At 41.6% G+C, this 21874-nt stretch overlaps 1 protein-coding gene across 11 annotated transcripts in view; it reads right to left on the bottom strand.

Moving 5' to 3' along the window:
• Nucleotides 1-21874, bottom strand: part of HECW1 (HECT, C2 and WW domain containing E3 ubiquitin protein ligase 1) — a 357453-nt gene that overhangs the window by 160984 nt on the left and 174595 nt on the right. For all 11 annotated transcript variants that reach the window (XR_005555972.1, XM_039336700.1, XM_039336697.1 and 8 more), the window contains one exon: nt 7265-7359. Coding sequence is in view for 9 of the 11 variants with exons in the window: in XM_039336700.1 (XP_039192634.1) it covers nt 7265-7359 (95 nt within the window). In the remaining 2 variants the exon portion in view is untranslated. The remainder of the gene's footprint in view (nt 1-7264; nt 7360-21874) is intronic.

Below are 21874 nucleotides of genomic sequence, written 5' to 3' on the forward strand. Positions count from 1 at the left end.
ACAAAGCCATGGGAAGATCTTGGGATTCAACAGAACATACTGACTAGGAAAAATCTTGTGCCAGAACCCATTCCTTTCCTGGGGGTAGGAAAGAAATCTACTTCAATTCTTTCCATTTCTTTTTGTGGATTCTGCCATTCTCCTGAGGGGAAGTGGGGAGGCTCTGTGGTATGTTTTTCTGCTTTGCTACAATGTTTCCCTTCTGCTGCTTCTACCTACTTACTCTTTGAACTATCTCTCCTTTGATGTCAACCTGTGGTGAGAAAGGAATGTGACTCTGGCCATCTGGCTTATCTCTCGCTGTGGAAGGGAAGGTGCGAACAACTACCAACATCTTCACAAGCATGGGAATGGGCCCCATTATCAGCTCCATTCCCATAACGGACTTAACACCTGGGGACTGGCTCATTTAAAATGATCGGATGAACTATTAGGGTAGGGTTTGCTTGGGACTCTTTTAACTTATTGATCTGAGCGGGAAACCCTCAGATCCTGCCTTTTATACCTGCTATCAGCTTTTCCTAATAAAATTTATTTTTGGAATGAAACTGTTCCAAGAGTACTGCTTTCTTGGGATGAGGTTTTGAAGTGGGCCCTGACACTTTGGCAAAAATAAAAGGGGGGGGGCGCTAAAGCCAGAATTAAGAAATTAGATGATGGGATTTATTTGATGGAATATTTAAAGATATTAAAACACTTGTTTGAATATGGTTAAAAAAATAAAATTTTGAATACAAATGATTCTTAGCTTAGGAGAAATAGGCTCCTTAAGCAATACAGTATATTGTTTTTGCCTATGATATGAGAAATATAAAAATGTGTGGGAAGATTTATATGAGGGAAATGTATTAAATATTTAAATATAATGGATTTTGAAGATTTGAATATGTTTTAAAAAATGAAACATTGATTATTAAGGAATTTTAGTTTAAGAGGGATATGCTTCTTTTAGACAGTATATTATTTTTGCTCTTTCTTCTTTCTATTTCAAGATATAAAAATGTAAATGTTCATATGAGGAAACAGTTTTCAATATATAAATGTAATTAACTCTAAGAAAATTTTAACAAGTAAAAATGCTTTCTTTTAAATATTGTGGGGAAAATAAATTTAAACGAGAACTCAAAGTATAGTCTTTAATGGAACTGCATCTACATGGTGGAAAGCTTGCAGTGGAGTACCCAAGGTTCTGTCTTAGGCTTTATATTCTTCAATGTCTTCATAAAAGATTTAGATTAGAAGATAAAGGGGAATTCATTAAATTTGCAAATTATATCAACCTAAATGGAAGAGCCCCTTTATGGATTACTGCCTTGTCGTGGCGAAGGGGCTTGCGTAACTCAATGAAGCTATAAGCTATGCCGTGCAGGGCCACCCAAGACGGACAGGTTATAGCAGAGAGTTCTGACAAAATGTGATCCACTGGAGAAGGAAATGGCAAACCACTCCAGTATCTTTGCCATGAAAACCCCATGGACAGTACTAAAAGGAAAAAAGATATGACACTGGAAGATGAGCCCCTCAGGTCGGAAGGTGTCCAATATGCTACTGGGGAAGAGCAGAGGGCTAGTACTAGTAGCGCCAGAAAGAATGAAGCGACTGGGCCAAAGCCGAAAGGACGCTCAGCTGTGGATATATCTGGTGGTGAAAGGAAAGTCCGATGCTGTAAAGATTTTTTCTCCATAGGAACCTGGAATGTAAGATCCATGAATCAAGGCAAGCTAGACGTAGTCAAAAAAGAGATGACAAGAATGAACATTGACATCTTAGGAATCAGCGAACTAAAATGGACAGGAATGGGTGAATTTAACTCAGATGACTATCAGGTATACTACTGTGGGCAAGAATCCCTCAGAAGAAATGGAGTAGCCTTCATAGTCAATAAAAGAATAGGAAAAGCAATACTGGGATACAATCCTCAAAATGACAGAATGATCTCAATTCGAATCCAAGGCAAACCATTCAATATCACAGTAGTCCAAATCTATGCCCCAACCACTGGTGCTGAAGAGGATGAAATTGACCGGTTCTATGAAGCCCTACAGCACCTTATAGAATTAACACCAAAAAATGATGTCCTTATCATCATGGGGGATTGGAATGCTAAGGTAGGAAGCCAAAAGATAACCGGAATAACAGGCAAGTTTGGCCTTGGAGTACAAAATGAAGCAGGGCACAGGCTAATAGAATTTTGTCAAGAGAATACGATGGTCATAACAAACACTCTTTTCCAACAACCCAAGAGACGGCTCTACACATGGACATCACCAGACGGTCAACATAGAAATCAGATTGACTATGTGCTCTGCAGCCAAAGATGGAGAAAACTCTATACAGTCAGTAAAAACAAGACCAGGAGCTGACTGTGGCTCAGATCATGAGCTTCTCGTTGCAAAATTTAGGCTTAAATTGAAAAAAGTAGGGAAAAGCACTAGGCCACTCAGGTATGAACTAAATCATATTCCTGATGAATATACAGTAGAGGTGACAAATAGATTTAAGGAATTAGATCTGATAGACAGAGTGCCTGAAGAACTATGGATGGAAGTTCGCAACATTGTACAAGAGGTAGCAACTAAAACCATCCCAAAGAAAAAGAAATGCAAGAAAGCAAAATGGCTGTCTGAGGAAGCTTTGCAAATAGCTGAGGAAAGAAGGGAAGCGAAAGGCAAAGGAGAAAGAGAAAGATACACCCAATTGAATGCAGAATTCCAGAGAATAGCTAGAAGAGATAAGAATGCCTTCTTAAATGAACAGTGCAAAGAAATAGAAGAAAACAACAGAATAGGGAGGACCAGAGATCTCTTCAAGAAAATTGGAGATATGAAGGGAACGTTTCATGCAAAGATGGGCATGATAAAGGACCAAAATGGCAGAGACCTAACAGAGGCAGAAGAGATTAAGAAGAGATGGCAAAACTACACAGAAGAACTATACAAGAATGAGCTTAACATCCCAGATAACCACAATGAGATGGTCATTGACCTCGAACCAGACATCCTAGAATGTGAAGTGAAATGGGCCTTAGAAAATCTGAGCAACAACAAAGCTAGTGGAGGTGACAGTATTCCAGCTGAGCTATTCAAAATCTTAAAAGACGATGCAGTAAAAGTGCTACACTCAATTTGCCAGCAAATTTGGAAAACTCAACAGTGGCCACAGGATTGGAAAAGGTCAGTTTACATTCCAATTCCAAAGAAAGGCAATGCCAAAGAATGTTCAAACTATCGCACCATTGCACTCATTTCACATGCTAGTAAAGTTATGCTTAAAATCCTACAAGCTAGACTCCAGCAGTATGTGGATCGAGAACTACCAGAAGTACAGGCAGGATTTCGAAGAGGCAGAGGAACTAGAGATCAAATTGCCAACATACGCTGGATCATGGAGAAAGCTAGGGAGTTCCAGAAAAACATCTACTTCTGCTTCATTGACTATGCAAAAGCCTTTGATTGTGTGGATCACAACAAATTGTGGCAAGTTCTTAAAGAGATGGGAGTACCAGACCATCTCATTTGTCTCTTGAGAAACCTATATGCGGGTCAAGAAGCAACAGTGAGAACTGAACACGGAACCACTGATTGGTTCAAAATTGGAAAAGGAGTCCGGCAAGGCTGTATACTGTCGCCCTGCCTATTTAACTTATATGCAGAGCACATCATGAGAAAGGCAGGCTAGATGAATCAAAAGTTGGAATTAAGATTGCCGGGAGAAATATCAACAACCTAAGATATGCAGATGATACCACTCTAATGGCAGAAAGTGAAGAGGAACTAAAGAGCCTCTTGATGCGGGTGAAGAAGGAGAGTGCAAAAGTTGGCTTGAAACTCAACATTAAGAAAACCAAAATCATGGCATCCGGCCCTCTCAATTCCTGGCAAATAGATGGGGAAGAAATGGAGGTAGTGACAGATTTTATTTTTCTGGGCTCCAAGATCACCTCAGATGGGGACTGCAGCCAAGAAATTAAAAGACGCTTGCTCCTGGGGAGGAAAGCTATGGCAAATCTAGACAGCATACTAAAAAGCAGAGACATCACCCTGCCAACAAAAGTGCGTATAGTCCAGGCCATGGTTTTCCCAGTTGCAATGTATGGCTGTGAAAGTTGGACCATAAGAAAGGCTGAGCGCCAAAGAATTGAGGCCTTTGAACTATGGTGCTGGAGAAGACTCCTGCGAGTCCCTTGGACTGCAAGGCGTTCAAACCGGTCAGTCCTAGAAGAGATCAACCCCGACTGCTCTTTAGAAGGCCAGATCCTGAAGTTGAAACTCAAATACTTTGGCCACCTAATGAGAAGGAAGGACTCACTGGAGAAGGGCCTAATGCTGGGAAAGATTGAGGGCAATAGAAGAAGGGGACGACAGAGAATGAGATGGCTGGATGGAGTCACTGAAGCAGTAGGTGTGAATTTAAATGGACTCCAGAAGATGGTAGAGGACAGGAAGACCTGGAGGAACATTGTCCATGGGGTCGCGATGGGTCGGACACGACTTCGCAACTAACAACAACAAATGGAAGAGCCAACATTTTAGAACATAGGCTCAAGATACAGAAGAACCTTGACAGACATGAACACTGGGCCCAATTTAAAAAAAAATGCAATCAGTGGTGAGAAAAATTAGGTGTTATACCTAGGCAAGAAAAAAAACTAATGCATAGGTGTAGAATAGGTACCTGGCTCAATAGCAATAACTGTGAGAGGATCTAAGAATCCCAGTGGACAACCACTTAATATGAGCCAGCAATATGTTGCACTTCCAAAAAAGCCAGTACAATCCTAGGCATCAAGAGAGAGATAGAATCAAAATCACTTGAAGTGCTAGTACAACTTTACAGTGCTTTGGTAAAACCATACTTAGAATATTCTGCCCAGATGTGGTCATCACGAAAAAAAAGATGTTGAGGCTCTAGAAAAAGTGCAGAGAATAGCACCAAAATGATTAAGGGACTGAAGACTAAAACATATGAAGAATGGTCACCATAATAATAATAAAGTTGGAAGGGACCTTGGAGGTCATCTAGTCCAACCCCCTGCTCAGGCAGGAAACCCTATACCATTTTGGACAAATGGCCATCCAGTCTCTTCTTAAAAATTTCCAGTGTTGGAGCATTCACCGCTTCTGGAGGCAAGTTGTTCAAAGTGTGGAAACTGGATGCAGTATTCCAAGTGTGGCCTTACCAAGGCATTGTAAAGCAATATTAACTCTTCACGTGATCTTGATTCTATCCCTCTGTTAATGCAGCCTAGCACTGTGTTGGCCTTTTTGGCAGCTGCAGCACACTGCTGGCTCATATTTAAGTGATTGTCCACTAGGACTCCGAGGTCCCTCTCACAGTTACTACTATTGAGCATGGTGCCACCTATGCTGTACTTGTGCATTTGGTTTTTCTTGCCTAAATGTAGAACCTTGCTTTTTTCATCATTGAATTTCATTTTGTTAGATAGCGCCCAGTGTTCAAGTCTGTCCAGATCCTTCTGTATCTTAAGCCTGTCTTCTGGAGTGTTGGCTATTCCTACCAGCTTGGTGTCGTCTGCAAATTTGATGAGTTCCTCATCTATCCCCTCGTCCAAATTGTTAATGAAGATGTTGAAGAGCACTGGGCCCAGAACAGAGCCCTGGAGCACCCCTCTACACACTTCCCTTCATGTAGATGCGGTTCCATTGAGGACCATATGCTGAGTACGGCTGATCAGCTAGCTACAGATCCATCTGGTGATGATGCTGTCTAACCCACATTTTTCTATCTTATCAAGTAGTAGGTTGTGATCTACTTTATCAAATGCCTTACTGAAGTCCAAGTAAATTATATCCACAGCATTCCTCTGATCCATTAATTTTGTAACTTGGTCGAAGAATGCAATAAGATTTGTCTGGCATGATCTGTTTTTGACAAACCCATGTTGGCTTTTAGTAATGACTTTGTTTGCCTCTAGGTGTTCACTGATTTGTTGTTTGATTATCTTTTCCAGATTCTTCCCAGGTATTGAGGTCAGGCTGATAGGTCTGTAATTTCCTGTAATTTTTTTCCCTTTTTTGAAGATGGGAACTACATAGCTCTTTTTGAGTCCTCCGGTAGTTCCCCAGTGCTCCAGGATCTTTGAAAAATATAGTTCAGTGGTCCTGAGATCACATCTTCCAGTTCCTTGAGAACCTTGGGGTGTAATCCATCTGGTCCTGGTGATTTGAACTCGTCTAGGCTAGACAGATGCTCACTTACCATTTTCTTGCCTATCTTAACTTGTATTTCTATTCTGTTTTTATGGCATTATTTTTGATAGGTTGGTCTGTTTTTTTCCTTTTGTGTAAAGCAGATACAAAAAATGAGTTAAATAGTTCTGCTTTCTCCCTGTTGCTTGTCACCTTCTTGCCACTTTCACCTACTAATGGACCAATCATTTCGTTCACTTTTTTCTTGTTTTTTACATGTTGAAAGAAGCTTTTTTTGTTATTTTTGACTTTGGTTGCAAGTCTTAGTTCATTTTGAGTCTTAGCTTTCCTCGCTTCATCTTTGCAAACTTGGGCTATTTGCTGATATTCTGACTTAGTTATGTGCCCCTTTTTCCACTTTCTATACTTGTCCTTTTTATCTTTCAATTTGTCAGAGAGTTCTTTATGCAGCCATGCTGATTTCTTTTGAGAGCTGTTATTTTTCCTCTTTGTTGGTATTGTGCTAGACCGGGCTTTTATTATCTCACTTTTCAAAATTTCCCAAGCTTCTTGAGTTGTTTTCCCCTTGAGGATTCTCATCCATGGAATCCTTCCCAAGCCCTCTCTAAGTTTATTGAAATTAGCTCTCTTGAAGTCCAAGACTCTAGTTTGACTGTGTTCTATTGCTTGTGCTTCCATAATGTTGAATCCAATATTGCATGATCACTTCTTCCCAAGGTTTCTGTGGCTTCAACACCTTTATCATTTCATCTCTGTTAGTGAGAATTAGATCAAAAATGGCTAATCCCCTAGTTCCCTTCTCTACTTTTTGGGAGACAAAGTTGTCTGCTAGGTTTGCCAGGAACCTGTTTGATCTTCCACTTGGTGCAGAGTCTCCCAGTTGATGTCAGGGTAGTTAAAGTCCCCCATTACTATTGTGATATTAAATTATAAGAATACACAGAGAAAAGAAAAACTGGCAATGAATTATAGAACACAACAATTCAGCAAGCCCGGTTGTAAAGGTGAAAACTACTGATACAATTGAATCATAGTCATAAGCAAAAGACAGCATAGGTTAATGATCATAATAAGGAAGCCAGCATAAAACTTACAGGAACTGCATTATTCTTCACTGTCACACTGGGAGTTGTTGCCCGCAGTGCCCCACTCGCTCCATGATAATATTTGAAGCAGATCTTTGTTTCAGCTAAAAGAAAAATTAATCTTGGATTAATAGCTTCTAATAATATCTGTTGAGTAGACTCCATCATAATACAAGAAAATTCATTTTGAGTACAAAATTAATACATTCAAATTCTTCAAATTAAATAAAATTCAATGAATCAAATTAATTTTTTAAAAAAACAATTCAATTAGAGGTAGTCCTTCACTTATGACCACAATTGAGCCCAAAATTTCTATTGCTAAGTGAGTCAGTTGTTAAGTGAATTTTGCCCCATTTTATGACATTTCTTTTTTTTATTATTGAAAGTTTTTTAAATTTTACAAAACAAATCCCCTCCCCAAACCCCCCCACCCTCCCATACCCTCCCCCACCTCCCCAAACCTCCCAAACCCTCCCCCAACCCTCCCAGAGCTGAGTACAGGCTTAATTAAAATTTTTCAGAAAAAGAAAAGAAAAACTTAAAACACATATAAATCCTAAACAAATCTAAATACATTAAATTAAATAGGTTATCTTCTCTAAAAAAATAATAATTGCAATCATTAAACACATTATAATATACTCTAAACATTTTCTAGTATCATACTTATATTATTATCCATCATTCTGTATAAACTCCCTCCAAAACACAAATTTAAACATTACTTTCTTTGAATATCTATACCTACAATATAAAATCTAATCTCTCCCTCTTTCTTTATCCTAGAACACAAAAATAAACATATAAACCTTCATTATACCATTAAAACTAAATACTCTTTGAATACTTAAACTAAATACTTAAACTTAAACTTCTTATCTAAGATTTTCATTCAATCTCCATAATCTTCTCTCCAATAAAAAAAAAAAACTTAAAAGACATATACATCCTAAACAAATCTAGGTACATTTAAACAAGTTATCTTCTCTTAAAAATAATAATAATAATAATAATAATAATAATAAAAAACCCCAATCATTAAACACATTATAATATACTCTGAAAATTTTCATATCATACTTATATTATTATCCATCATTCTTTATAAACTCCCTCCAAAACACAAATTTGAACACTACTTAAAACATTAAAATTCCCTTATACACATTTAAATCTTTACCAATAACAAATTCCATCCACAATAAACACATTCCTTATCAGTCTCTCTTGTCCATAAACCTCAAAAGAAGTGCTTTGAAAACTGCCTTTAAAGCTAACTCCAAAAAGTTTATAAATCTTGTTTCTCCCACAGACTCAGTACTCTTTTAAATACTTAAACTAAGTACTTAAACTTAAACTTCTTATCTAGAATTTTCATTCGATCTCCATCCTTGTTAGTCTCTCTTATCCATAAATCTCGAAAGAAGTGCTTTGAAATCTGCCCTTAAAGGTAGCTCCAAAAAGTTTATAAATCCTGCTTCTCCCACAGACTCAGGAGCCAATACTTGTGAGCCTTCCTTAAACTCCTTCTTCTGTTGCTCTTTTTCTTTACGATTGTATGTTGCATGAGTTGTGCAAATCCTTCACAATTATTGGCTGTACCAAGGAAGAGGGTGAAGCTATTGATTTAGGTTGTTGCACTGATGATAACACTGAAGAAGAAACCACCTTAGGAGCTGTAGGAATTACTGGACGCTTTGGAGCCATCTTAAAAAAAATCTTTACTCCTTCTTAAAAATTACAAAAATTAAGCAAAAGAAAAAGAGAGATTAAGTCCAAAAAAATTCAAAAAGTCCTTCAAAAGGAGATCATTATAACAAAAAGATACTGAACGCTTTGGAGCCATCTTAGAAAAATCTTTACTCCTTCTTAAAAGTTACAAAAATTAAACAAAGAAAAAGAGAGATTAACTCCAAAAAATCAAAAAATCCTTCAAAAGGAGATCATTATAATAAAAAGAAAGGAGTTAAAAAAAGAAAAGGGAAGAAGAAAAAAATAATTAAATAGAAAAAATCCATTCCATTTTTTTAAAAGTACAAAAAGCAAAACAAAGAAGTTAAACAAAAATAATAATGGTTCTAAAATCCAAACCCAATATCAAAATCAAATCCACATTCCGTTCCAATCATTAAAAAAAAAAAGGAAAAGGATAAAAAAAAACACCAAAAAGCCTGCCGATCGCCATTCTACCTTCCCCCCCCCCCAAAAAACTGAAAGGCTTGCCGATCGCCATTTTACTTTCCCTTTCAACAAAATAAAAAAAATAAAAAGAGGGAATATAAAAGTAAATTTTTAAACTTAAAATCCAAATAAAATCAAAGAAAGCAAAAGCTAAATCCTCTACTCAGCTCTGTCCGCCTCTAAAAAAAACTCACCAGATCACTTTAATCGCGGAGGTGGTTGCAGCGGCTTGTTTTGTCCCTAGGGACAAAAGCAGCTGGGAAGCGGAGACAGTCTGAACTCCATGGGAGCACTCCTCTCACCCCCCCAAAAAAGCCTTGGGGGTGCATGAGAGTGGCTCTACCACTATTCAGACAACCCTCTTTTTTCCCCCCCCTTTGCCCGGGAGGGGGATTTTGAACCGCTGAACAGCTGATGGCCGCTGTTCATAGCGATTCAAACACCCAGGAGGACGGCTACAAAGTAGCCGCCATCGCGGGCGCAGATCCACCGGAAGACCCTGACATTTCTTGCCGTAGTTATTAAGAGAATCACTGCAGTTGTTAAGTTAGTAACAGGGTTGTTAAGTGAATTTGGATTTACTATTGATTTGCTTGCCAGAAGATCACAAAAGATGATTACATGACCCTGGGAGACTGCAACCATGATAAATATGAACCAGTTGCCCTGCATCCAAATTTTGATCACATGACCACAGGGATGCTGCACAAAGTGTGAAAAATGGTTCAAACTTTTCCATTAAGTTCAATGGTGTTTTATAATATCAGGTTTTGTTTTTCAGCATCATTTCCCTTACTTTTCTCAAATCTGCTCACAAGGCAGTTTAATATGATTACATTTTCTGTTGCTAAGTAAGACATTTGCTAAATGAATTTTGCCCCATTTTACGACCTTTCTTGCCACGGCTGTTAAGTGAATCACTGCAGTTTTTAATTTAGTAGCAAAAGATGATCATATTATTCCAGGACACTGCAACCATCATAAATTTCCTGTAAGTTGCCTTGAGTCGCCGTGATCAAGTAAGCAGCAATACAAATTTTCCAAACAAAATAGTTGCCAAATGTCTAAACATTGATCACCTGACTATGAAGATGCTGCAATGATTGTAAGTATGAAAAATGGTCATGAGTCACTTTTTTCAGTGCTTTTGTAAATAATAAGGGTTACTAAATGAACTGTTGTAAATCAAGGATTACCGGTTCTTGCATTAGGATGCCTCTAGTAATAATATTTTCATGAACATTTCCTTTGGCACTTGTCATGTTCTCTGTTCCATTTTGATTTTTCAAAAGATTACTTTAAATAAAAACAAAGTGGAAGCTCGCAAACTCTAAAATAAAGCACCCACACTGCATATTCTTAATTACAAGAATACTTTTAGAATAATTTTATTCTAATTTTAATTTTAGAACAGAAACCATGTACTACTACTTTGTTACTTTTTTTTTTTGAAAAGGGGCATTGTCTTACCTTAACACCTTTTCTCAGCACGGAGATGGAAAATCCACCAATGGGTTGAGACTGTGTTCCTGCCCAATCAGATCAAGTCAGCCAAAGTTGCAACGCCTGTCCTGGGCTAGAGTGTCCCAGTCTCGACGCAGGTGAAGCCATGACTGACAGCAAGACGTGTTGACTCATAAAGCTAGCCCTAGGCCTAAATCACCTGCGAGGACGGGAGTGGATTCTCCATCTCCGTGCTGAGAAAAGGCATTCAGGTAAGACAATGCCCCTTCTCCAGCACTGGAGATGGAGAATCCACCAATGGGACATACCAAAGCCTACTGTCCCTGAGGGAGGGGAGCAGGCCAGTCCAGAATGGCACTTTGAGGTACTACCTATTGGAGAACCCTACTGCCAAAGGAGGCCTCCGCCGAGGCGAACCTGTCAATCTTATAATGCCTTATAAAGGGAGATGGTGAAGACTATGTGGCCGCTTTGTAAACGTCCTCGATGGATGCCTGAGTGGCCCAGGCCACGGAAGTAGCCGCACTATGTATTGAGTGGGCTGTGACCTGTCGTGGAACTGGCAATGACTCAGCCTGATACGCCCCCACTATACCCGCCCTAATCCACCTGCCAATCGTGGAAGAAGACACCTTCTGACCCTTGGAAGAAGGATGGAAGAAGACAAAGAGGGCCTCAGAGTTGCGGAAGGCAGCTGTCCGTGAGATGTAGTAATGGAGTGCTCTGCGGACGTCCAGAAGGTGCCATTGCCGTTCCAGGGCATGAGATGAGTGAGGACAGAAATCTGGAAGTATAATTTCTTGAGCCCTGTGGAAAAGAGAATTGACCTTAGGAAGGAAGGTAGGGTCCAGGTGAAGTACCACCCAGTCCTGGTGAAAAAAGCACAAGTCATCTCTGATTGAAAGTGCTGCCAATTCTGATATTCATCGCACAGAGGTGATTGCCACCAGGAATGCAACCTTGTGTAATACGTAACATATATCACATGTCTTGAGGGGCTCAAAGGGCGGTCTGGTTAGAGCCCGAAGAACTGGCGGCAGGTCCCAAGAGGGATACCTGTGCACTACAGGGGGCTTGGCAATAGTAGCACCCTTGATGAACGAACGGATCAAGGGATGATGACCTAGGAAAACCGCGGAGTCACAGGTAAGTACAGTGGAGAGAGCGGCGACTTGTCTGCGCAATATGTTTGGAGCCAAGCCCCTCTCCAGACCCTGTAAAAGGTAATCCAATATATGTGGAATTGTCAAGTCTGGAATGGTCAAGTGGTGGTTCGAGCACCACGAACAGAAGTTCCTCCACGTGGCCTCATAAATACAGTTGGTAGAGGACCGACAGGAGGCCTGGATTACGGTAAGGACCCCTGGTGAGTAGGACTCCTGGGACAAGATCGAGCACTCAAGTTCCAGACGACAAACTGGAGCCATTGGGGATCTGGATGAAGAAGGGTACCCTGGCTGAGTGAGACCCGATCTGGGGGAATCCTCCATGGGGCCTCTAGAGAGAGGTTCACGAGGTCGGTGACCCATGGTCTCCGTGGCCAATACGGGGCCACTAGAAGAATCTCCGCCTGTTCCTGAAGAAGCTTGTGGACAACCGCTGGAATAAAAGGAAGAAGAGGGAAGGCGTAAAGCACTCCCTCTGGCCACGGGCTCCAAAGAGCATCCGCCTGTTCTGCCCCTGGAGACGGAAAGCGGGAAAAGAATCGCTAGAGATGAGCATTTGTTGGAGAGGCAAAAAGGTCTAGAACTGGCAATCCGAAGCGGTGGCACATCCTCAGGTGCAGGCGTCATTCCAAATGGTCCGCTGTCACCCAGCTCAGGAAGTTGGCCTGAGTGTTTGCCTCCTCTGAAATGTGGTCAGCCTTGATGGAGGCCAGGTTGGCTTCTATCCAGGAGCCCAGCAGGAGTGCCTTGGTCAAGAGTTCACCAAATCGGGTGCCCCCTTGCCAGTTCACATGTGCCTTGGCAGCCATGTTGTCTGTGAGAACAAGAATGTGACGCTTCGCCATTGTGCTGCGAAAGTGGCGGAGGGCCAGGTATACGGCCCTGAGCTCCAGCCAGTTGATGTTGTGCTGAAGGTCGGAGCGGGACCAACGGCCCTGGGCCCACTGTGAGCGAAGTGCGCTCCCCAGCCGAACAGGCTGGCGTCGGTTGTAAGGGTGAGTTGATCGGGCTCCTTGAAGTAAGACCCCTTGAGCATGGCTGACGAAAGCCACCATGTGAAGGATCGTGAGACGTGAAGCGGAAGTCTCACCCTTCGATTGGAGGAACTGATGTTCACTCTCTGGAAGAGGAGCAGGAACCACTGGAGGTTCCTGGAGTGGAACCTGGCCCAAGATACAATCGCAACGGCCGAGATCATCTTCCCCAGTAATGGGGAGAGGTTGGCCAACGTTACCGTTCAAACCCTGCGCAATTGGAGAATCGACTCCCTGATGCTGTCCCGGTGTTCTTGGGATAAATCGACCCGGCATTCCACCGTATCTATGATGGCCCCTAAGTGTAATAACCTTGTTTCGGGGATCATATGGCTCATGGAGAAGTTCACCGAGAACCCGTGATTCTGGAGCAGCATTATCACCAGTTCGAGATCCGCCTGAGTGGCATGGATCGATGACGACTGGATTAGAATGTCGTCCAGGTAGCACTGGACTCTGACTGGTACCATTCTCAGGTGAACTGCTAGAACTGCCAGGATCTTGGTAAAGACCTTCGGAGCCGAGGATAGGGAGTGCTCTGTACTGATAATGTGTCCCCTGTGGACAAATCGTAGAAACCGGCGATGGGTGAGAGAGATGGGGATGTGAAGTTACGCTTCCATGAGATCGATGGACGTCAGGAAGTCTCCCCTTCTTACGCTTCCTAAGATGGACTGGAGCGTTTGCATCTTGAATTTGCAGTATGCAAGGTGATAGTTTAATCCCTTTAGATCTAGGATGGCTCTCCATCTCCCCAACCTCTCTGATCCAATGGCACCGGTTCTATGGCCCGTATGTTTAAGAGGCGACGAATGGCCTCTCGCATGAGTCTTTTCTTTGTTGGATTTCTTAGTTGGGGACAAGAAATGAAGCGATTCAGGGGATGAATCCCAGGGACAGTCCGTGACGCACAGTGTTTAGGACCCATGCGTCCATGGCGGGCAAAGAGAGAGAGTCTGCCCCTGATGGGAGGATCCGCCTGAGAGTTACCTGGATCGGCGGAATGGGAGGCCACTCCCACGAAAGGGCCGTTTGCCCTGAAATTGTTGCCTGGGTCTGGAAACCTGTCTGTCAGATTGTCTGTCCTGTCTGATAGAGAAAGACTGGTTGGGCTGGGAATAGTTGGACCTGGCTCCTGCGCGAAGGACTGCCTCCGTAAGTAGGTGTTGGGACGTTTGTCTGATCGTTTAAGGAGGTGATTAAGGACCTTACATTTATCCTTATTTTCAGTGAGGTAAGGATTCAGGGCTTCACCAAACAATTTTCCTCCCTGATAAGGGGCTGCTGATAAGCGCCATTTGGACTTGGTGTCAGCGTGCCAGTGTTTCAATCAGAGCATACGGCAGCCAGTGACGTTGGATGCCATGGCTCTGGAGGAAAATCTGGTGGTCTGGAGGGTCACATTGGAAGCATACTCTGAAGCCACCAACACTCAGATCTTGATGCGTGCGGATATCCTCCGTCGGTATCCTGGCCTGAAGCTGTCTAAGCCAGCAAAGTGCAGACCTATTAAAAAAGGATGCAGAGGCAGCTGCTCTGATATCCCATGCCACAGCTTGATGTGTTCTGCGGTAAGAGAGCTCACATTTACAGTCCTCAGCCTTGAGGGCCTCAGAAACATCACCAGGAATGATGGTTGGAGACACAAGGGGACTTAAAGGTTCATCTACTGTGAGCACTTCCAGAGCCTGCTCCAGGTCATGGGCCACATTATAAAGCCTTTTCTCATTGCTACTTGGAACGGGAAAAGAGGCGAGGGATACCCACTGTTTCAGACCACGTTGAGGAACATGGGTGGGCAAGGAATGCGGTATTGTGTTGTTACCGGTTTGGTAAAATTCGGATCCGCCTACAAGTCTGGAGTAACTGAAGTTGCCAACGTGGAAGGATCGGGTCCAAGATGTGCCTTGGAAGTGGCCTTGCGAAGCAGGGGAACAAAAAAAGAAGGGTTAAAGAGACCGCTAAGTGATGGTGTCTCAGGGGGAGGTTCCTCCTCCTCAGACATTAGAATCTCCAGATCAGCCTCATACTCGCGAGATGACGAGTCCCCGGAGTAGGTGGACTGAGAAGAGGAAGAAGGCGCACGATAGGACTCAATGGTCGGCTGGTGAGTGGGTAGAAAGTTGACTGTGGCTGACCTAGTTGTTTGCAATCTGGCCTCAAGGGCACGCTCTACTGCCTGTGTGATCATCTCAGCTAGGCAGTCCTCCGTGGGAAGGGAGACCGGTTTACTCGGCCTAAGACCGGCCACAGTAGGGTTGAAAGTAGCTTCAAGGACGTGTTGAGCCCGTGAAGCGGAGGGCTGAGCGATGGGATGAACCCGGTCCGTTCCCCCAGTGCAGGAGACAGGAGAGGTTCCCCTGTTGACCATATCCCCAGGGGAGAAGCGGAAGGCCCCAGGGATAGATCAAAGGTAGGCACTTCGACCTGTGAGGTCTCCAACCTGGCTAGTTTCTGTGCTTTAGAGAATTCCTTCTCTAAGGCTTGGTGTCTCCTGCTGGCCTGTTTTTCAGTTCCCTTGGAGGTCTTTGAGGTAGACCTGGCCTTGGCCTTGGCCGAGATCTTACCTGTGGCCTCTTGATTAGAGGATTTGTGGCATTTTGCAGTCAAGGAGGATGGCAAGACATCCTTTGTGGAGGGCCTAGAATCCTCCATTCTCGGGTAACACAGGAGAATAGGGGACCCCTGGTATCCGGAGACAGCTATTGGTTGGATAAGAACAGGCGCACTATAGGGGACGTCTGAAATCCAGATAGAGCTGATTGTGTGGATAAGAACAGGCACCGGTAGGGGATGCCTGGTATCCAGACAGAGCTGTTTGTGTAGATAAGAACAGGTGCACGATAGGGGACACCTGGAATCCAGATAGAGCTGATTGTGTGGATAAGAACAGGCGCACGGTAGGGGACGCCTGCTATCCAGACAGAGCTCTTTGTGTGGATAAGAACAGACGCACGATAGGGGGCGCCTGGAACCCAGAGAGAGCTGTTAATATGATTAGGCCCAGGATCACAATAGCGTAATCCTGGTTTTCAGGGAGACCTGGAGACACGAAAAACCCAGAAATTGAATCCAAGGAGGTTAAATGCAGGGGAAAGAAGGAGCAAACCGGACAGAACCAATCCTGTTAAACAGGCTGTGATATGGATATATTACAGACCTGAGTGGCTGTGGAGATCAAATACTGACTGAGGTCTGACAGGCCTTGGAATGGTGTTGAGGGATCCAAAATGGCTGCCCGTCTCTAGGTGACCAGGTCTGGAGACACCACTAATTAGCCAGGCACGGTTGTATTTAGAGCAGATGAAGGAAGTAGGCTCGAGGAGTCTAGCAGGCCTGTTCTAGGGCAACAGTGGCCGTGCAGGGTGCAAAGTGAAGCTCCGTGGGCCTCAAATGGTGGCCGCAGGGGAGAAAAGAGTGCAGAGCAGGCCCCAAGATGGCGGACTCAAGAAAGACCCAGTCCCAATAAGGGACACAAAAAGGCAGCCACACCCAAAAAGGCTGCCACACTCCAAATGGCAGCTCAAAATGGTGTCCACACTCAAAAAGGCGTCCACACTCAAAATGGCTGCCACACTCAAAATGGCGGCTGCACGAGGTCTGGGGGTATTGCTCCCGGCACCCCCTTCCACCCTCACAAAGAAAAGCTGGAAAATAATAATAATAATAGTAGTAAAGTTGGAAGGGACCTTGGAGGTCATCTAGTCCAACCCCCTGCTCAGGCAGGAAACCCTACACCAGTGGTTTTCAACCTTTTTAATGCCGCGACCCCCAACCAGTTGTAAGCCGAGGACTACTCAATCGGTCGTAAGTCGAGGACTACTCAACTGTGCAGCACCGTTTGCAGAATGCGACTTTTGGCAGGCTCAGCAGGGCAGAGACAGCCTGGACAATTCCTATTGGCTTTTGAAAGCCAATAGAATTAGACTCTATTCAAGAGAGTTTATTCTATTGGCTTTCAAAAGCCAATAGAATAAAAGGGAGTAGCACAGCCAAGAAAAAGGGGAAAAAATGGCGGACTTCGTTGTTTGGCGACCCCCATGAAATGGTTGTTCGACCCCAAATGGGGTCCCGACCCACAGGTTGAGAACCACTGCCCTACACCATTTCGGACAAATGGCTGTCCAGTCTCTTCTTAAAAACTTCCAGTGTTGGAGCATTTACTGCTTCTGGAGGCAGGATGTTCCACTGATTAATTATTCAGAGGTTATCAGCCTTCCGAACATGCGCCAGCTTCAAACAGCTGGTTTTAGCCTTCCGCGCGTGTCCAGAGGTTTTTCCAGGCAATGGGGAACTGTGGAGCAGCTGAGGAGCAGCACTGAGCCCAGTGCTGTCCAAGAGGAGAAAGAGGGCTGTGTTACAGAGGGGAAGCAAGTCCCCTCAGCCAAAAGCCTTTATGGTTGGAAGTGGGGGAGGGAGGGGAGGAATGAAAGCCTCCGTTTCTAGTTAAAGGCAAACAGTTCTTCAGCCAATTGAGAGGAAAAAACACAGTGCTGAATACAGCACTATCTCAGAATACTGAAGAGAATAGAGAATAAAGAATCCACCAATGGAAACTGCACCTGCCTAAGAGCCAACTTGCTACGTCTGTCTTGGGCAAGATCAAGTCGAGACTGAGACACTCTAGCCCAGGATAGGTGTTGCAACTTTGGCTGACTTGATCTGATTGGGCAGGAACACAGTCTAAACTCATTTGTGGTTTCTCCATCTCCAGTGCTGGAGAATATGTCTATTTACTCAACCCCTCTCCCCCCAACACAATAATAAATTGAGGTGAAAGTTATGTTGAAGTTACACTGGAAAAGTTTAGAGAGGGTGATATGGAACAATTTCACCAACTTTACTTTTGGTAAATGGGCACCATTTTGTAACATTGATATGGGCAACATTGTATGAGAACCAAAATGAAATTTACTATTCTAAATATTCCAATTAAAAGGCAACTTAATGTCTGGCACAAGTAGGAGTATTCATTCAGTTAAAGTACCAGAAATATTTATTATTGTTACATATATACAATGATTAAAGCTAAATTGGCGCTAGATAGGGGTCAATGGAATTCACAGGACTGGATTTAGACCTCTTGTGGCAACACAATGTCTCCAAACAACCTAGAGAGAAGCAACCTAGAATTAAGGAGAAACTTCCTGACAATTAGAACAATTAACCAGTGGAACAACCTGCCCTCAGAAGCGGTGAATGCTCCAATACTGGAAGTTTTTAAGAAAAGACTGGACAGCCATTTGTCCTGCCTGAGCAGGAGATTGGACTAGATGACCTCCAAGGTCTCTTCCAACTTTATTATTATTATTATTATTATTATTATTATTATTATTATTATTATTATTATTATTATTACTACTACTACTACTACTACTACTACTACTACTACTACTACTACTACTACTACTACTATTACTGATCATCGCACAGTCAGCCAGATGTTCAGACTGGATTTGGCATTTTGTCTACTTATGGAGTCCTTACCCAGGACCTGGGATAGGCAGATGTGGATGTTTGATGGTATTACAGATATCGTCGCAGGATAGAAGCAGTTCCTAGTAAGACCGCCTTTTGCAATTGACTAATAGCGAATTTGTCAATGCCAATGGTGTTCAAGTGGTGCTCCAGTTGTTTTGGGATTGCACCCAAGGTGCCTATGACTATTGGTACTACCCTTGCTTGCTTTTGCCACAGTCTTTCTATTTCTAGTTGTAGGTCTTTGTATTTTGTTATCTTCTCCAGTTCTTTCTCTTCTATTCTGCTATCTCCAGGCACTGCCACGTCCACTATCCAGACTTTTTTGTCTTTCTTATCGACAATTGTTAAGTCTGGGGTGTTATGTTGCAGGTGCTTGTCTGTTTGAATTCTGAAGTCCCAGAGCAGTTTAATTTTATCATTTTCTATGACTTTCTCTATTTTATGATCCACCAGTTTTTGCTTACAGGCAAATGATATTTTTTGCAGATCTTCCAATGCACCATTGTTGCTACTTTGTCATGCCACTGCTTGTAGTCAGTCTGTGCACTCTTCTTGCAACAGCTTACCAGGTGGTCCACTGTTTCTTCAGCTTCTTTGCATAAGCGGCACTTACTGTCTGTTGCTGTCTTCTCAATTTTGACTTTATATGCATTTGTCCTTAAGGCTTGGTCTTGTGCAGCCAGAATTAGTCCCTCGGTCTCTTTCTTCAATTTTCCTGCTCTTAGCCATTGCCAGGTCTTGTTAATATCTGCTTTCCCAGCTATTTTTTTAATATATTGGCCATGTAGTGCTTTGTCTTCCCATGCCTCTATTCTGTTCTTCATTTGGTCTTTCTTGTAGGCCAGTTTGGTCTCTCCAGTAGTCAGTAAGCCTTCCTGATATCCTAATTTCAGTGCATCTTCATCATTGTTCTTCAGATATTCTTCCAAAGCCATTTTTTCTTCTTCAACCATCTGATGTACTTGTAGCATTCCACGCCCACCTATTTGCCTTGGTAGATAAAGTCTGTCAATGTCATTGCGTGGATGAAGGGCATGATTCATTGTCATTATTTTTCTGGTCTTCCTATCCATTGCTTTTAGTTCTGCTTGAGTCCAGTCCACTATTCCAGCTGTGTACCTAATGACTGGAATTGCCCAGGTATTGATTGCCTTTATTATTTCCTCCATTGAGTTTGGACTTTAAGATCTTCTTCACTCTCTTGATGTATTCACCTCTAATCTTTTTCTTGACTTCAGTGTGCTTGATCTTGTCAGCTTGAAGGATAACCAAGTATTTGTAGTAATCTTCTCATCCAGACTCTTAACGTTATTTTCGTGGGGCATCTTGATTCCTTCAGCTTTCACTACTTTTCCTTGTTTGATAGTAAGTGTGGCACATTTGTCCAAGCCAAACTCCATAACAATATCTTGGCTATATATACGGACAGTGTTGAGCAGCGATTATTATTACTACTACTACTACTACTACTACTACTACTACTACTACTACTACTATTATTATTATTATTATTGATGACAAAATCACCCAAAGTACTTTTTGATGCAGTGAAAAAGAAAATGCACTATGCAAAATTTAGAGTGGATCATAATGAAACAATACTCAGACCGGGGTGTACCTGTGGTACATAACTATGAATCAAATGTTAGTGCAAGCATAGCAGTTCTCAATTTTGATTTATTTGTTTACAATCCAAGACCAATCATAAAAAATGTATTAAATACATTTTTAAATAATGTATTAAATAATGTTACAAGACAAGCCCAAAATACTTAATAGTATAAAGAAGGCATAAAATGACTTCTATAACCCATATCTAATGATAGAAATTTTAATGATACCTTCTTGGAGGTATTTGGAAATTGACTGAATAGAAGAGTGTGACTTTAGGATCAAAAGAGTAGTTAGTTTTTTTAACAATATGTGTTGTTTGTTTTCAATTTTTGTACAGAGAAGGCAAACATTTTTGCAGAGAAACCTGATTTATCTATCTGTTGTCACACCAATGATTTAGAAAATTAATTTATCCCAAGGAAAAAAATCAAGAAGGATCAATTGTTATGTCTATCTTAGAATGCTATTATGTTTTACTTTAAATGCACATGTTTTCTGAACTGTAAGCTCAGATTGGATTTTCATTTACTAATTTTCTTGATGGCGTGAAAGCCAGGTTGGTGAATGTGGACCCATTAATTTCAGCCTTTGGAAGGAGACAATGGAAAACCACTTCTAAAAATACTATAGAGATAATTATGTGGATGTCTTCACATAGTTGCTAGCCACAGAACATAAACCAGAGGAAAGTGACCCAGATAGGGAAGCTACAAATGAAGAGAACTACAGCTTAATACAAATAAAAGAAAATCTGCAAGATTTTGCCAGAACAATGAAAATGGAAAAGATATTTTATCTTTCAGGACTTTAAAACAAACTTAAGGATAAGAAAGAAGTTCTAACAAAATGGATTATAGAGCTGCCAGGAGAATCATTAGAATTTAGAAGACAAAAAAAACGACCATTCTACTTAAATTGTCTTTCCTATTTCCAACAATATTCACAAAAATACAGGAAGAATCCATTGGCAAGCGGAACATACTGACATGGCGAAAGAAGAAAGCTAGAGTTAGATTCAAGAGACTCGATTCGACTTACCAGATGGAGTACTATATGATTAAACACTTGTTTGAATAGATAGATAAAGAATAAATTTTGAATATAAAGAGGTCCTACAGTAAGAGGGATAAGATATACAAGTAGTATAGTATTTTTTATAATATATGAGATGTAAAAATATTGGGATGGTGTATGTGAATGAAAAGTTTGGATATTTAAAGGTAATTAATTTTGAGAAAATTATGACTGATAAGAATGGTCTGAATACTGAGGGGAAATTAAGCTTAAATAAGAATCTTGAAAACAGGACACATAGTGACTTAATAAGATAATTTTTACAAATATAATTGAAACATAAACCGATCAGAAAAGATGTTATATGTGGATGTTATTGTTATTTGTACAAACACAAGAAAAATGTTTATATCCAACCCTATATGTATTGAAAGTATTAAGAATTATATTTGCTTAATGTTGACAAAGGAGAATACTACTGGAAGAAGAGAAGATCAAAGAAATATATCATTAATTAATATATTGATTATGGAATTATATAAATTAATTATTATTGATTGTTTTTAAATATATGAACCCAGACAACATGCTGTTTACTAAGCACTAAAGATTGCTATTGTAAAAAATCAATAATATATATATATTTTAAAAAAGGAAAACCA

Source organism: Crotalus tigris, unplaced genomic scaffold, assembly GCF_016545835.1.
Source record: "Crotalus tigris isolate CLP2741 ecotype Arizona unplaced genomic scaffold, ASM1654583v1 scf7180000017666.379230911805:20528666, whole genome shotgun sequence".
Lineage (NCBI taxonomy): Eukaryota > Metazoa > Chordata > Lepidosauria > Squamata > Viperidae > Crotalus > Crotalus tigris.